A 17,606-nucleotide genomic window follows, 5' to 3' on the forward strand; every position below is an offset into this window, starting at 1 on the left:
GTAGGAAGACAAAAGTCATTACTCCCTTAAGAGTGCTCCCGGGCTTCCCTGGTGGCACAGTGGTTAAGAATCCACCTGCCAATGCAGGGGACACAGGTTCGAGCGCTGGTCTGGGAAGATCCCACATACCGTGGAGCAACTAAGCCCATGCGCCATAACTACTGAGCCTATGCTCTAGAGCCCGTGAGCCACAACAAGAGAAGCTACCATAATGAGAAGCCCGTGCATTGCAACAAAGAGTAGCCCCTGCTCACCACAACTAGAGAAAGCCCGTGCGCAGCAACAAAGACCCAACGCAGCCAAAAATAAATAAATAAAGTTACTGGTGGAGGGGGGGGGAGAATGCTCCCTACACACAGTGATTATGAAGCAGGGACATCCTCCTGTAACAGGCCTGCTCACCCAAGGTCTCGATAACTGTTTAAATTTTCAGGAATTTTGCAAGCCAGCTCTTAACTCTTGGCGCTTGAAACTGGCCATGATGGGAGTACATATGTTTCTACACCACGGTCACCAGCAACCACTTCAAACCAGCAGATCACTGCACACAGTCACTCCCTGTGCAGCAGCTTCATCACGTGGGAGCTCAAAGGCAGCTTCAATATCCTAAACTGACACTTTAAATCTTCCCTCACAGGTAGATGAACTGTTCACAGGTAAGCACAACAGTCGTTTCCACAGGCTAACATGGAACTTCCAGCACCAGGATTAATGCTTTCTGCCTTACTCTGCAGCAGGTCATGCAATGCTATACCACTCGTCCAAAGAGGAAGATTTCAAAGGCATTCCCTCACCTAGTGCTAAGGACACTCCTGCCACAGAAAGCAAAGACCCCACGCAACTAGCTCAGGAATAAGCAAACACTATCCCACGAGCTAATACCTGTGCAGCTGCTGGCCGGGCTAACAGGGTCTCTCTCAGTGCCCGATTCAGACTCTGAATGGGCGACTCCTCACTTGCGGCTGCATCTGTTGGCCTTGGCAAAAAGTCTGGCTGTTCCTCCGTGTCACTCTCCACCAGGGATGACCGGCAGGGTTCACTCAGGACAGCTTCAAATTTCTTCATGAATTTAAAGAGGGTTCTGGCCCCAGGTAATGACAGAGATGGGCAGAAAAAAATAGGATGGAAAGTGAGGAAGTATGTAAATGACATATAACACATACACAGATAACTTAATAACTTGTACTTCTGGTACGTGATGAGCTCCTCAGAAACTGATAATCTTTTTTTAAAGGAAAAAGTATGGCAGGTGTTCTCGTCTCTCTTTTCTAGCAGGAAAAAAAAGCCAGGAACGGTGGGATCACTTTGCTCAAGGTGAGCAGGTGGCAGAGGACTCGACCTTCCACGGCACACAGCCTGCTCTGCCTCCAGGCACATCCGTTCCTCCTGCAGGGAGACTCTGCTTTGGGTGGAAGGGCGTGGTGTTGGGAAGCCAGCAAAACAGTCTAGTGTTTTTTAGTTAAGTTCAAGGCAGCACAAGTCAGGGCTCTGTAACAATGTAGTCATGCTGTCTACCATTCAAAAATTCGGAGTTTTGGTCACCCCCAGCTTTAAAAGATCAATTACCTGTGTGTCTTTTCCACAGACTGTTTAATAGACCAGAAGCTGACATCGTTCCACTTGGATATCTTAACAAATTCCTGTAAGATAAATGAAGCTCAAGGAATGGCTTTATAAAGCTGGTGTCATTCTGTTCTTTCTAGATCATCTGTTTGCCAAAGACCAGAGCCCACTCCATCTCAAACACAGGACTGTGTGTCAGTGAACAAGTAAAACAAGTCTAATAAAGGAACCATGTGTTTGTCTCAAAGCAATGGGAAAAAAAAAGTGCTGCTACAATCAGTAGGTCACTATGTACTCTAGCTTAAACCAGGGATGGTTCCACGACCACTGAAAGTGTCAAAAAGAGAGGATCCTCCTTACACCCCCAGCACCTCAACAGCCCATAGCCCAACACCAGATGGTACGCATCTGAGGTGGAAGATCAGCCTGGGCAAGACCAGGGGAGCGGGCACTAACATCCCTCTTAGGAGCCTCTGAAAAGGGGCCACGCCCCGGAACCCTCACACACGCGGCCAGGTCAGCAATGGAGCCAATGCCACAAAATGAAAAACCCACCATCCTAGTTGGCAGTTGCAATGCTCTTCTCCATTCCCCAGATCCCCCTGCCTCACAGTCAAATGGATTAAAGAACAGAACTGCGGGAGAATTTGCTGATTTTGTCCTCCTAAGAGTGATTATGACAGCCGTTGATCTTACTTTAAGCTCTTTTTCTAGGGGGGAACGAAGTTCCACAATTTTGGCCTGGACCCGGTCAAAGAACTGCTTGTAATAATGGTACAAATTCCATAGAACACTGCAAAGTGAATCTGGAAGAAATAAAAAGGAAACAAAAACACCACACTTGCTGCATGTGCTGCTGGCTCCCCCTCTGAGGTTCACATTTCAGTGATGATCCTTCCTCCGTACTCTTTAGGCCACGAGATTACAGTGCAATGTAGCACATGCAGACTATGTAACAGCTCATCAGGAAGCCGGGGTTACCAGTTCCCAGAGATGTAGGCTCTAAATCCTACCCTATATTTTCATTTCAGTTTGTACTGGATTTTTTTGGTTGCACTTTTGTTCTTAAAGATGGTGTACTCAGACATTCTGCCAAACTCACAATTTCCAACCTTTCTCGGAATCTTATTGTAAAGTCAGCAGAAACTAAGTCTGTTTTAAAAGATGGCATATTAAGAGGCTCACCTTGACGGCTCATTCACGTAAATCTATATTCATTTTACAGCGGCACTTTTGTCTAAACTGCTGTGGTCAGCGATAGGAATCGACAGTAGAAGTTTTATGTGCAGTTCCTTGACACGTGGCAGCGCTCTCCTGAGATCAAAGAACCTACTAATAATGGCCTGGATCAAGCAGAAGCTTAGCAGGACATATGCACTGTCTAGACAGAAAGATGTGCTGCCTCAACATGCCAGCTCCCGAGCTCTGCATCTGGTGATTTACCTCTGCCACGGTTCGCTAGCCAGGGCTTCATTTATAACCAGTCTGTACTCAACTATAATGTTCTTCTCTATACCTAACCTGAATCACATTATAGGAAAAGACAACTGAAACTGTCTTGTTTAAAACCTGGTATGCCACAAGACACTTGTCTCATGTGGAGAATTCAAAGGCTAAAATTAAAGAAAAAATATTATACATACATATGTATATCCTTACCTTTTCCTTCAACTTGTGGCATCAGCAAGACATGACAATGGAAAACCAGTAACATCTGAAGTCGTACGTGGAACTCTCCCAGTGAAGATCCTTCAATAAATGCTTGTAACGTGCTGACCAGCAACATCAGGGTCATCTGTCTGTCATCTTTATAGAGATTCAAAGAAGAAAACATACACGTGCCTGCCACCATCACTTGCTGTCACAAAGCGCACACAGTCTACTATGGGATTCCCGAGGGATGGCCGTCAAGTAGAGACACCAGTTAAGGTGAAGCTTTGAAGCAAGGACCATAGCTAAATTCCAAGCTGATTTAAAAACTACAGCCCCACTCAGGGTATGTGTGAAATGCACTCACAGCAAATTAGGAAACTGAATTATGAGGTACTTGTTCTAAGTAGGAGATGAAACCCTTTTAACTCAAGCATTTTAACTACTACCTACCAAGACAGAAACTTTCTCTTTGACTTGTCTCATGGATATAGAGAAGAAAACTTTACTTATGACTAGCTCTTTAGACTCTGGACAAGTCACTTAAACCTCTCTGACTGCCACTATTATTCTTAGTAACAATAAAACTACACAGCTTTCTTGGCTGACCTCTCAGGAATACCTCGCAGTCAGATGATACATCCTATGTGAAAGTAGTGGGGCGAGGACACATGGGAGCAGGTAAACCCCACACTCTGCTGCACTTCAAGCTTAGCTTGGACCCTCTAAATAAGCAGGGGATTTAGAGACGGGTGTTACCTTCCTGCTCTTCTGTTTGTTCTTGCATGTGCTTCTCCAGCATCTGATAGATGGAGAACCAATGCTTGGTGGATTTCTCAGTATGGCGTTTCATGGTATTATCCAAACTCATGGACCAGCAGCTGAAACATGGAAGTAGAGGCCAAGGAGGCATTTAAGGAAACCTATTCAAACATCTGAAACCACAGAAGCAGAAGCTAAATATTCACTATTCTCTCCTCCCAAATGGAGATGGAGAAGCTCCCCGTCTGCTGCCTCCGAACGCATGCTGTTGTCTGGTCTCCAGCTGACATACTACATACACTCTGAGGAAACAAACTATCCAAAGACTATATCCCTACAACCTAAGTTCAGGAGGGGAAGTGACAAATATATCACTTACTTCAGTTCCAGTTTACGCCAACGGATGACCATCTGAGTGACCACATCAAGATGCTTCCGCAGAGACAGGGCCCGACTTGCATTCTCCTCCCAATCCTGAAGAAACACAGATAAAATTTACTATGGCCATTATTCAGTCCCCTGACCACCTCCTCACTCAGGAACACCCTGGACTTTTCTTGAGCAAAGACCCCTGGGACCTTCAACAACTTTTATACTGATTTACCAATAACTAACCAGAATGAGTTTACATCCAGCTTATCCAGCTTTGAGTTCTTTCTGGTCACTTGACAGACCTCCAGCAGAGCAAATAGCACAGGGTTTGGAGACCTGAGTCTGAATCTCTGTTGTTAGTCACGTGACCCCTCCAAAGTCCAGAGCCCTAATCTGAAAATCAGGGGAGCACCAGCCCCTTCAGAGGCTGTGAGAGGACTGAGGGGCTGAAGAGTGGAGGCACCCTGCCGGTCTGAAGGCCAACCCAGAAGTCCTGGCAGACTGAGCCCTTAGGACTGGTGGACGCTGCGTCCCACCCTTGAGAACAGGTGAGGCAGGTTCCCTGTGTCCCATGGAGGCAGTGGCTTCACCTGCAATAATCTGACCTTATGTCAGAAAAACCAAGGCGTTTCATCCTTTTCCAACCCAAACTACCACATCCTGTCCCTCTAACAATAAGAGAATCTCTTCAGTTGACTATAACTAAAATGAGGACTGGAGAGAATCCTCTTACCTGTGCCTTTGCCAGAAGGATCTCTAAGCCATTCAGGAACTTCGAGATGGGGCTGGAAAGTGGGAAACTACGAATCCTGTCCATTACAACCAGCAGCTGCGCGGGAGGGGGGGAAGGGGAGGGAAGAAGATTTGGGCATCCTTGTGGGACTGTCAATCACCCAAAGTCACAGGGTACTGAAGAGGGGCCTGACTGGAAGTTTCATGCAAAGGCCCTGCCTCGTGAGCACTTAGGAGAGCTGCGGGTGAAACTTCCAGGGCTGCAGATCCTGCCCAAGATAAACACTTTATCTGCTGCACTACTCTGGAAATAAGATTGAGTTTGATAAAGTAATTACTCTTATTACTCTCTGTTATAAGTTATTACAGAATTAGGTGAATGATCACAGAGCGAGGTCTGAGTTAAAACTTGAAAAAGCCAGGCCCTTGTTAGTATAAGGATGTGTCTGAATAAAGACAGCAACATAGCAGCACTTCAATACATGGACGGAAAACCCTGAGCAGCAGATAAAATAAGTGGAATCTTAAACACCATTTACACAACAGCATTACAACCTGGTATATTCATCCTCCAGGGAATAACACTGCACTGAACCGCAGTTCTGTAAACCTCTGTTTGCGTATCCAGTGTGCAAGTCACTGCCCCCAGGACAGCTGAGAGGCCGCCTCCCCACCGCTGCCCTACCTGCTCAAGCGCCGGATGTTCCGGCCAATCCTGCAGCAGCTGGCGGACGGCCTCTGAGAAGCCTTCAAGCACAGGCTGGCAGTGCCGAGCTTCCGGGACGTTGGGGTGATGGTAGAAGTCATAGGGACCGTCAGGCTTCATCATCAGGTCCAAGGTCCCCTCCCCAAAGAGAGTGTTACGGGACAGGGTGTAGGCCAAAAGTTGGCTGCCCAAGAGCTGGTCATTCAGCTCAACTCCTGTGAAGTTAACAAGATCACTGTAAAGTTGGTATCAAGTTACAATGAAGTCAGCAACATGCTCAGAAATAATGAATGACTGCGACTAAATGAAGTAGATATTGCAATGCCATTCACCCACAAAGCAGCAAAGGTCTAAAAGGCTGTGACCCCAATACTACAGTGGTCACCAAAATCTGCCCCAAGTTTCGGTATATACAGAGGAACTCAGATGCTGCCTGCATGTAATCAAGAGGGTGCAGAGTTTGGTTTGAGGATTCCAATTCCCAGTTTTTGTAGCTCTTCTTGGTAGGCAGAAATGAAATTTAAAGCCTCCTTCCTACTTGCAAGGAATAACTCATGAGGTCACATAGGAAACTGCATCAAACCATATCCTGTGAGATTAATTTCTGAGTTGCCACGTTGCTCCCAGGAATACATGATTTCATTAGAAAAGCACTGATGCTGTGAAAGGGAAATTGGAAATAATGCGGAGAAACGAGACCATTTAAACTAATTCTATATCCTTACTCTTAATCCCTTTAGCCCCATGTATTCAAAGGGTGAAAACCCATCTTTATTGCAGAATTTTAAATCAATTTTTTGGAATTAGCTTAAGTCCTTTAAGATAAGGAAACAATAAGGAATTTAGCAAAAAACAGGGACGTAATAGTTTCAACTGTCCCAGAAGTAGCAAGCACATCTATTCGTTTTGATTTCCCAAGAGCTTAACAAAAGTAAACTACCATACCCATCAGGGGGTAGAAGTTTGTCACAAGCGATGCCCCAGTCTGGTAGCAGGACAGAAACAGGCTGAGGTAGTGCTCTGCCACGTGTGGCGGCGGAGTCTGCTGGTACCAGAGGGACCGAGCAAAGCCGAGGCACAGCTGCTGGTGTATCAGCATCACAGCCTGCATTGAGCTCTGTGACAGGAGGGCGGGCTCTGTGGCAGTCTCCTCTTCTTGTCCATCTGAAGGTCCCTTCTTTGCCTCTAGTGTTGGTTCTACCAAAATATCTGCGAAGTCCTGTAAATAATATTAGAGCAATTGAACTTTTAAAGTCAAAATCCAGTTCTAGTAAGACTAAAAGGAAGGGGGAAGGATGGAGTGTGAATGATCAAGAAAATGAAAAAGGGAATTACGTGCACTGAGAAATGTTTTAAAAATTACAAAACCATTCAAAGGGATGTAACAGGAACTAACATAGTGCTTGCTGTAGGTGAGTTACAGAGTAAATCCTAAGAGTTCTCATCACAAGGAAAAAACTTTTTTTCCTTTTATTTTATATCTATATGAGATGATGGATGTTCACTAAACTTATTGTGATAATCATTTCATGATGTATGTTAAGCCACATCACTATGCTGCACACCTTAAACTCATACAGTGCTGTATGTCAATTATATCTCAATAAAATTGGAATAAAAAAAAAGAATTCAAAGGGCAGGTGTGTGGTACCAAGGGGACTCGTTCCAACCTCTCCATGCGGTGGGAAGTGTGTCCTGAACTCCCACTCTTCCTCCTCCTCCTCGCTCAGGGCTGTCCTAGAGTTCCTGCCCCGGTATCTGTACAGGCTGCTTTCCTGCTCGGCCTTCTCTTGGGCTCTGCGTTCCTGTTCATCCCACTCATTGATGATTTCCTAAAAAAATCACACATTCCGAAGGAAGCTTATTTGCCTTTGCTGAGGCATTTACAATGAACAAGAGGCAAGACTTGCTATCTCTTCCTCATGAAAACAAAATACCATGGTTCAAGAACAAATAAATGCCGACATCCAAGACACTAAATTCCATGTAACAGAGAGCAAATGGGATTTGTTTTCAAACTGTGTATCTGCAGCAACCTGAGTTTCCCAAACACTCCCCTGCTGTATTGTTACAATTTCGCAGGTGTGAAAACTTGCTGTAGTGGCACGACTGGGGACTCCCCATCAGGCGTAAATGGTGCTCTGCATTAAGGACAGGGTGAGGGTCAGCAACGTGGGTGTGTGATGCAGACTGCACTTGGCCAGCACCTCAGGGAGATATCCTGGGGGTCTGGAAAAGGGAAAATGGGCTGGGGACTGGGTGGTCGAGGGGAACTAATCAGGCAAAACCGGGCTATACGATACCAGACATTTCTTAAATTCCCTACTACCTCTAAAGCCCTAAAATTGGCAAAAACTATAAAGAAACCACCCAGTATTGAGAAGAACTGAGAAGATAAGCAACCCCAGGATGACAATTTGTATTAAAAGCCCAAGCAAGCAGTTAACCTTTGTCTCAGCAATTCTGTTTTCTAGGAGCTTTACCCAAAGATCTGGCTTTAAGACTTTTAGGATGGCACTGGTTTGGTTTTTTTCCCCCCCCCAAAACAGAAAAAAAACCTTTACATATAAATGTAAATATTCAGTGAAAGGAACTGTTAAATGACTTACCCATACAACAGAAAACCCGCAGTCACTAAATATGATGCAGGTGGAGAATACCATAATCATGACGGAAATAAGCACTAAATTTTAGCTGTTAGATTTTTAAAGGCAAGTTGTAAAACAGAATGGACTTTCTTAGTGGTTTGTAGGGCTCGAGCCATGTGAGGACATTATCTCGGGGACCACAGAGGGTATAGCATTGTCCTCAACCAGAGCAGCCCTTTTATCTGTTAAATACTGGATCACTCTGCTAATATTTGTATTTTTTAAAAGGGTCTACTCCCCGCCACCCTAAAAAATTGTAAACCACTGGGAAAAAACAGCTGTAAAAAATTTAGTGTCACAGATGTACACTTACAGATACATGCACAAATGAGCAAGCCTACAACAGAACACACCAATGTGTTAACAGTTATATAGTTTTGAGTGGCAGGATCGAATAATTTCGCTTATACTTATTCTTTTAATTGTCTACAATGAAAACAAGTTGCTTCTGTTGATAAGGGAAAAAACAATTTATTTTTTAATTTTATTTATTTATTTTTTGCGGTACGCAGACCTCTCTCTGTTGTGGCCTCTCCCATTGCACAGGCTCCGGACACGCAGGCTCAGTGGCCATGGCTCACGGGCCCAGCCGCTCCGCGGCATGTGGGATCTTCCCGGACCGGGGCACGAACCCGCGTCCCCTGCATCGGCAGGCGGACTCTCAACTACTGTGCCACCAGGGAAGCCCCAGAATTTATTTTATTTTCTTGGCTGCGCTGCTTGGTTTGCAGGATCTTAGTTCCCCAACTAGGGATTGAACCTAGGCCCCTATTTTCTTAATATTAATAAAAGTTCATTCAATTACATGGCAAAACCCACCATAAAGTCAAAGAACCAACAAAAAAGGAGAGAATATTTGAAGTGTGTATCAGGCATAAAGGGCTAACAACACTTAATATTTTTTTTAATCTCTTAAAAATTGACAAAGGCCCCTAAACCTGACAGTTAAATGGGAAAAAGCCAAGTAGCAGACACTAGATCCCCAGTACCTTCCCACACTGTCTCACCTACACCGGGCACCGCTAGTGTCCTGTAGGCGACCTGCTCGTGCCCCCAGCTCCCGTCAGGAGGAGGGCTTACCTGACACACATGTCTGAAGAGCTGCAGGGCCCGCTGGTCCAGCTCTCCCTTGCACAGCACGTGGGAGCGCAGGTACAGGAGGGCGTTCAGCAGCAGCTGTTCTTGGGTGGGGCAGGGCCTCTGGCTCTTGCCCTCCAGCTCCTTTCCTCCCAGGCGCTTAAGGAGCAGCTTCCCAAGGCCTCGCAGGACCTCCTCCGATTTCACCGAGCACAAAGCATCTGCGTGAGCATAGTAGGTGGGGAAGGTGGGGCCCACTGATGGGAAAGCCAACAGGGATGTGGCCAGGGCACCCAGCCTGTGCGCGCAGACCACACCACCATGGAGTGAGGCGTGGACCTCGCACGCCACCAGCCGCATGCCATGCTGCAGCTGCAGGACGGATGCCTGCAGCGGGGCCGCTGCGTCTGGGTAAAGGGCGAACTCCTCTGCCAGCCGCCTCCGGAACTGGTGGTGTGACTGCTGCCAAGAGGCCTCCTCCTTCAGAAGGTTCTGGGCCATCTGGGCAGCCCGAGGTCCGTCCGTGTGGAGGGCCTGCAGGAGCCGAGTGAGCAGGTCCTGAACGGCAGAGGCCTTGGCGATGCTGGTGACATAGTGGTGGACCTCCTGTACCAGGGACTCATACGCAGGCAGCGGGGGCCTGAAGGCCTGCTTCTTGGACAGGCTGCAGATTAAGTTCTCCAGCTGATCAATTCTCTGGCGAAGCAACCTAAAGGCAAATTAACACAGTATGCAAATTCTGTCAGAAGCAAAGCAGCAAATCTAGACTGAGCCTCAGGAAAACGGCAGGAAGACATTTCAGATACTGAGGCATAAAATGATATATGGACAATTATAATGAAAATGGATAATATATACACAGGCATTTACCACGTGCAACACGTGTCGTTGAGCACTTCGGAGGCACGTCTCACTGAAGTGGGCACTATTACCTTCCTTTTACAAATATGGCACTGAGGTTTAAGGTATTGAGTGGTCTACCCAAGGTTTAAAGCCAAAGGTCAGGGACAGGACTGGAACTCAGAACCCACTACTAAACAGTATTTCCTAAGGTAACAGATCTCCACAGTGCACGTCATCACACCCCACTCCTTCCACATTGAGAATAAGCTCTGCTTTCAACCCTCCTGGCCCCATGTGAGTCCTCCCCCGCCTTTCACAGAGTATGTATTTTTCCTGATTATAACCATGGCTTTGGGATTTACCTGCTAATGTAGTTCAGAGATGTAGACCATAACCTCAGCTTAACACTGTTACTACAAAATGTCTTTTTAAAAAGAATATTCAAGCCAATAACCCCCAACTGGAATAATCACCACGGTGTTACCTGACGTGAGGATGAGAGTGATCGAGGACTACTTCATCCTCCAGGTCTCTTCCGGTCTGCAGCTGGGATGAGAGGCTCCGGGTCTTCCACTCACACTGCAGCTGTTGTAACTAGCGGAAGGGGAGAGACTGGTCTGCTGTGCCCAGCTAGGGCCAGGCCCCAGAGACAAAGCCCTGGGGGAGGGTCGTTCCCTGGATGGAAGGAACCTGAATGACCCAAGGGCAGGGGTTTCTGTTCCACTAACCTGGACCACTCACCTCAGAGCTGTCAGGTGAAAAGACACTATCTCACTTATGCCAATGAACTTCTAAGTCTCTGCTACAGCAGTCTGATCATCACCCCAACTAACATAATTTTCCTTCTTCAAAATATAGAACTAGTGTATCACTATCTTAATGTATTCAGTTCCTGAGTTTGGTTGGAAGTTCAAATAGCAAGAGATACACCACATTATCCGAATCTACCTACTTCCTGAGTTTTGGATAACAAACACCCAAAGTTCAAAACCTAAGGAATGCTATACGCTGTCTAAAGAAGTTACCCAAATCCAAATATCCACAACCTACTTTAGGCAGAGGGATCTGGATAGGGAAGGATACCACTAGAGTTCTCCTGCTGTGCGCTCTGCCCAGGGCAGCCTATCAGCAGAAACATCAGAATGGCCCCTCCCGGTGCCTGAACCTACTCAGAGGAACCCGCAAAGAGGAAAACACAGTCTTTAGAACACACTTCTGGGATGTCACAGGGCAGCTTATGTAAAATCATCCCTCTGTGCTCTGAGCATCCAAAGGGAGACAAAGGAGTAATATACTAAGCAAAGCCAGGCAGTCAGGGATGCAGCCCACGCTCCAGACCCTCCCTCCATACCTCTTCCTTAGCGTACTTGAGCTTGTACTCCCTCTTCACGGCGGGGTCGAAGCGTGCCTGGGGAAGCCAGGTCTGGATCTGGAGCAGGCCCAGGCTCACCCACAGGCTCCCACGGTGGGCTGGCTCAGGCAGGTCCCGCTTACCCTCCCCCTCCCCAAACAAGTGGCGCAGGGAGGTGAGCAAAAGGCACAGCAGCTCCTTGGGCAGCGTCTCCTGCCCGGCCATGTCCCCGAGAGTCTGGGCCACGTGCTGGCATGCCTGGCTGTCCCCAGGCAGCAGCTGCTCACAGTTCTTCACGTACTCCTGCCGCCGGGGCTCGGGGAGCAGCTCTGCCAGGCCAGCCAAGTGCCGGCACAGCACCAGCCGCTGGAGCTGGGAATCCGTGCGTCTGTGGGGACAGGGAAGCACTTAAGGGTCTGCGCCACAGCGAACACCATTCCCTTCTCATGCTACTGTTCTTCCAGAAAATGACAAGACAGACTGCACTGCCTACACCTAGAGGTGAATTTCTGTTCTCACTTAATCTGATACGGTTTTCTAAGTACCACCTTCTTGATCACAATATACTTACAGCTGACAGAGTGGCTGGCCAGCTCACAGCAGGCTCTATCGTGGACTGAAAACCTGCTCATCCAGCCAGAAAACACCCTTCCTCCACCCACTGGAACTAGCCACTATTGAAGAAAGCTCTGACCGAGGTCCCCACTACATGCTCTGGAGGAAAGACGGGAGCTGTACCGTCTACCTGGGGGAGGGAATACCTGAACTCTGCTACAGAAGGGACAGCCATGTTGGTCCAAAGCACCGAGCTGATGTCCTGGAGCTGCTGTGATCTCTCAACCCACTCCCCCAGGGTGACATGTGAGGAGGACAGGATGGGGAGGCCGCTCACATCCCAGGGACTTGCTCTGTAGCTGCTGGTCAAGACTTCAAAGCAGCACTTGGAGAACACGGCTCTACTGAGACTTCCAGGACCCTGATAAGGGGAGAGGAGTCATGTTAACTTTTAGAAATCAAAAAAAAGGGTTTCAACAAGCAGCACTGGGGCACCTTAGAGGAAAGAAAGAAATTTTAAAAGGAGATTCAGGTTGCTAGGAACAGGTAAACATCAGCCTGAGACAGGACCAGAAGGGCAGAACGGGGGCGGGTGCAGTGGGCCTTTGAAGGACTCCATTCTCTATGAAGGAGGAGCAGTGGGTGCTTTAGTAATGCAGAAGAAAACCCCTCAAACCTGGGCATCAGGAAGACCAGTCGTGCAGCAGAGCTGGGGGCAGGAAGGTGAGACCTGAAGGCAGCGGAAGGAGTTGGAAGACAAATAGAAGAGCCAGGGGCAAGCCTGTCTCCCTGGACTGTTAACCTGGGACACAGGAACAGCTGTCCATGAACAAAGGGTTAGCGGGTCAAATACACGAGAGCAAACCTGACTCTATGCAACTCTTGGGGACCCATAAGGTTTAACACTAAAAGCTTTGAGAGATGTTTTACACTAAAGAAATCAATCTTGATAGAGCAATGAAACAGAACTGAGTCCAAAAATAAATCCATGAACATTGTGGGAATAAGGTGTTATGACAGAGGTGGCCATTTCAAAAGAGATGGAAAGGATGAACTAGTCAAAACTGGTGTTGCTAATACTGCTTTAGGATATGCTTGTTTGTATAAAATAAAAAATTTGCATCCCCACCTCACAAAACAAGATATTCAGATGAGACTGATGTAAACATAAAACAAAAACAAAAACAGAAAATATGAGGGCTTCCCTGGTGGCACAGTGGTTAAGAATCCGCCTGCCAATGCAGGGGACATGGGTTCGAGCCCAGGTCCGGGAAGATCCCACATGCCGCGGAGCAACTAAGCCCGTGTGCCACAACTACTGAGCCTGCGCTCTAGAGCCCGTGAGCCACAACTACTGAAGCCTGTGCGCCTAGAGCCCATGCTCCACAACCAGAGAAGCCACCGCAATGAGAAGCCTGTGCACCGCAATGAAGAGTAGCCCCTGCTCGCGCAACTAGAGAAAGTCCACGCGCAGCAATGAAGACCCAATGCAGCTGGGGGGAAAAAAAAAAAAAGAAAATACGAGAAAATGGTTTTTTTAACTCTGTGGGTAATGAAGGAAGACTTATTTAAAAAGCATGATACCAAAGCCAGAAAGTAGAAAGGGACCGGCATATTTGAAAAGAAAACACTATAAAACTTCTGTGATATAAGAAAACATCTTCAAACTTGAGAGACAACAGAACACTACAAATGTATTTCCAAATATATGTTGGGTAAAGTTTTAATATCTATAATACATAAAGAGACCTTCAATAATAAAATGATGATTAATGACTTTTTTTTCTTTTTTTTTTAACAAAATGAGCAATAAACATGACTGGAAAATTCAGAGAAAGAAATAAAGCAATCAATATACATATGTAAAGACATTCAACCTGAATAATAATCAAAGGAATACATATCAAAATGAGATTTTTTTTTAACTGTATGATTGGCAATAATTTAAAGTGTTAATAACACCTAGTGAGGCAAAGATACGGAAACACAGAATATATGATAAGTGAAACGTGCTCTAGTCCCAAGTCCGCCATGGTCATCCTGACTTCATGTTCTCCCTCTTCACTGTCTCTTTGCGGGTTTAAAAAGTGAAAAAATGAAAACCTACTTCCCTAGACGTTCTAATAATATTTACAAATCTCTTTAAATGTGAAGACACTTTGGCCAAGGGTTAAATTCCAATTCTCGCCACACATCCACAGAAATACTCAGACAAGTGGACAAAGGCTTATACAAGGGTAGTTGATGCAGGTATGTTTGCTATAGGAAGGGGGAGGAGAAGGCAAGAAACCTCAATGCTTATCAAGAAGAAAGTGATTAAATGCATTCCAGCACATTAGTACAATAGAATACCTTAAAAAGAATAAGCTGGAATGACAGGTGCAAATTTCCATGACATATCATGTGAACCAAGAAGGTGGTCTTGTTTTTATTTACATATGTATTTAATATAAAAATGCATGTTAACAGAAGGATACAGAACAAAGAGTGGTTATTCCCAGTGAATTCTACATTATATACGTATATAAATACACATGTATACATATTGTGTATGTATATATGTATGCATATATATACACACACACGTATGCACACATATCTACATGTTTCTGTACTGTTTAAAATCTTATAATTAGAAAAAATATTTCAATTAGAAGAGAAATTAAAGACTTTTTAAAGGAAATTGTGTTTACATTAATTCAGGATTTCCCAAATCATTTAAGATGGAATATCTTTTTTGAAGCTACACTTATTAATATCTTACAGAAAATAAAGTATTGCAATCATTTACTTTTAGTCACTGCTCTATCCTAGGAATAAATGTTCATTGCTAGATCCATTGAGAAGTTTCTTCTACTATCATCAAACATTTTTATAATTTTATGGCAACAAACCTTTAACGTGGGGTCCAGAAGGGACTTGGGTGTCTCCCTCTGCTGCACACCAGGCAGAGGGCTCCATGTTAGCCAGTACTCTGGATTTGTGGTCACAGTACTGCTCCAGAAAGATGTAAACATGGAATTAAATAACTCGGACCACAAAGAGATCCTTTCTTCAGTAGACATCTAGAGATAAAGGAATAATTAGATAAGAGAGTATTTGAGAAAGGTTCCATAAATCATTATAAGGTCTCTCTGTCTTGTAAGACTCATCTAAAACTAACATGGGTTTAAAGATTATTAATCCTAATGTTCCTGATTTTCTGCCACCCCAGTTGTCTTGGTCAAGTCACTTAACCTATTTATAATTTTATAAAACATAAGATCTGACTTTATAAAAGTGCATGAGAAAACTTAATTAAAATAATCACACAATTATGTGATCAAAATAAATAAATGAATAAAACATTATTATCAAAAAAATTTAACGTTGTACTAATGAAGTTACATTAACTACAGTTTACCACTATTCACATTTAATAGTTAGTTACTCTTGTGGAAGGGTAAAAAACACTCTGACAATACATTTTTGAGCAAATAAAATAAAAATAAGCAAATATTTTAGCCTCATTTAACTGGAAACCAAATGAAATGATCTGTGATAAGAGTAGAGAAATACCAAGGAAATTACTGCCAAAGAACATTCAAAGTTCTCCCCTTTGAAACTTAATTCAGATAAGACTAGAGTTTTACAACATGCAGTTTTTGAGAATAAATAGATGTTCTGCAATCAGTCTGCCACAGAAAATCTAATCAGCTCATAGTGCAAAGGAGGTTTTTTGATTTTGATTTTGGTTTTTACCTTTTGATGGTGCACTAAGGACCAAAGGTCTCGAAGCTCTTGAGGAGCAACTGGTGTGTGCTTAAGACAAAACGTGATGTGATGACTTATCTCCTCCTCTATATGGGGTTGCTGGTTTTTGCTGGACCTGCTCCAAAAATAAAGAGGGAGAGAGAGTGGGCTGTAGGCTTTCAATGAGCTGCTAGAAAACTGCTATGTAAGGGAAGATGGAACACACAGGACTTGGAGTACATTTATTTAAAAATGAGCAAATAATTCTACTGGAAGAACACCTAGTAACATTCATTCATTCATTCATTTATATAAATTTATTTAATTAATTTATGTATTTTTGGCTGTGTTGGGTCTTCATTGCTGCGCACGGGCTTTCTCTAGTTGCGGCAAGTGGGGGCTACTCTTCGTTGCGGCGTGCGGACTTACTGCAGTGGCTTCTCTTGTTGTGGAGCACAGGCTCTAGAGGTGCGGTTTTCAGTAGTTGTGGTGCGTGGGCTCAGTAGTTGTGGCGCACGGCCTTAGTTGCTCCGCGGTATGTGGGATCTTCCCGGACCAGGGCTCAAACCTGTGTCCCCTGCATTGGCAGGCGGATTCTTAACCACTGCACCACCAGGGAAGTCCCACACCTAGTAACTTTTAGAAGTGCAGTCAAAACAGGCAAAGCATCTTCAAGAAGTTTTGGCTTTCCAAAGTGGCAAATGACCTCCCTCTGCTTCAGCAACTATGCCCCCTCAAGACAACGCTGTGTAGAATACACGGAATAACCTTGCAAGAAAATAAGTGCCCCCAAAGGAAAAAAACTGAAGGATGGCTCACCTTCTCAGGCAAGCCTGCGTCATAAAATCCGCTGTGACTCTGTACTGCCAAAGCATAGCCAGGTACTCCATTGCAGGCCAGAGCTGAACACTCCTGGTGAGCTGGATTAAGGAGGTAAAGCCTGGCTGTGACAGGGAGGAAGCTTCGCTGTGCTTTTTCTCCAGAAAACCAAGTGAAATTCCTCTGGCTTTTAGCTCTGAACACTGAGCATTCACAAGACTCTTCAATTCATCTGGACAAAAAGACACACAGTGGTCAGTGGTCAGGCTCAGATTCCCAACAGCCAGTCACATGACCATTAGCTTAACCTGAGTTCAACTTCACCTGAGCTTGAGTGTCTCATGTGTTAATACAGGGGTCCCCAACCCCCGGTCCGGTCCGCAGCCTGTTAGGACCTGGGCCGCACAACAGAAGGTGAGCAGCGAGGCGAGTGAGCGAAGCTTCATCTGCCGCTCCCCACCGCCCCCCACCGCCCCCCATCGCTCCCCATTGCCCCCCATCACCGCCTGAGCCATCCCCCACCCCAGCCATGGAAAAACTCTCTTCCACGAAACCAGTCCCTGGTGCCAAAAAGGTTGGGGACCGCTGTGTTAAATAATGCTATTAATACCTGCACAATTCCAATGATAGAATTAAATAATATATGTGAAGTTTAAGGAATTCCCTGGCAGTCCAGGGGTTAAAACTTGGGCTTTCACTGCCGTGGATCTAAGTTTGATCCCTGGTTGGGGAACTAGGATCCCACAAGCTGCGTGGTGTGGCCAAAAAAAATTAAAGAAAAAAAAAAAAGTTTAGC

The 17,606-nt window shown here is 45.4% G+C and overlaps 1 protein-coding gene across 7 annotated transcripts in view; it reads right to left on the reverse strand.

The window, feature by feature from the left end:
* Positions 1-17,606, reverse strand: part of MDN1 (midasin AAA ATPase 1) — a 157,784-nt gene that overhangs the window by 40,477 nt on the left and 99,701 nt on the right. For 6 of the 7 annotated variants that reach the window (XR_002175219.3, XM_033867562.2, XM_019929433.2 and 3 more), the window contains exons 57-73: positions 16,811-17,042; positions 16,001-16,130; positions 15,154-15,324; positions 12,466-12,680; positions 11,705-12,092; positions 10,838-10,947; positions 9,514-10,219; positions 7,456-7,617; positions 6,731-7,004; positions 5,765-6,000; positions 5,081-5,176; positions 4,355-4,449; positions 3,973-4,094; positions 3,223-3,369; positions 2,260-2,369; positions 1,567-1,640; positions 883-1,081 (exon numbers count right to left, since the gene is read on the reverse strand). Coding sequence is in view for 6 of the 7 variants with exons in the window: in XM_033867562.2 (XP_033723453.1) it covers positions 883-1,081; positions 1,567-1,640; positions 2,260-2,369; positions 3,223-3,369; positions 3,973-4,094; positions 4,355-4,449; positions 5,081-5,176; positions 5,765-6,000; positions 6,731-7,004; positions 7,456-7,617; positions 9,514-10,219; positions 10,838-10,947; positions 11,705-12,092; positions 12,466-12,680; positions 15,154-15,324; positions 16,001-16,130; positions 16,811-17,042 (3,467 nt within the window). In the remaining variant the exon portion in view is untranslated. The remainder of the gene's footprint in view (positions 1-882; positions 1,082-1,566; positions 1,641-2,259; positions 2,370-3,222; positions 3,370-3,972; positions 4,095-4,354; positions 4,450-5,080; positions 5,177-5,764; positions 6,001-6,730; positions 7,005-7,455; positions 7,618-9,513; positions 10,220-10,837; positions 10,948-11,704; positions 12,093-12,465; positions 12,681-15,153; positions 15,325-16,000; positions 16,131-16,810; positions 17,043-17,606) is intronic. The other variant, XM_019929431.3, reaches the window with a different exon arrangement.

Source organism: Tursiops truncatus, chromosome 12 (assembly GCF_011762595.2).
Source record: "Tursiops truncatus isolate mTurTru1 chromosome 12, mTurTru1.mat.Y, whole genome shotgun sequence".
Lineage (NCBI taxonomy): Eukaryota > Metazoa > Chordata > Mammalia > Artiodactyla > Delphinidae > Tursiops > Tursiops truncatus.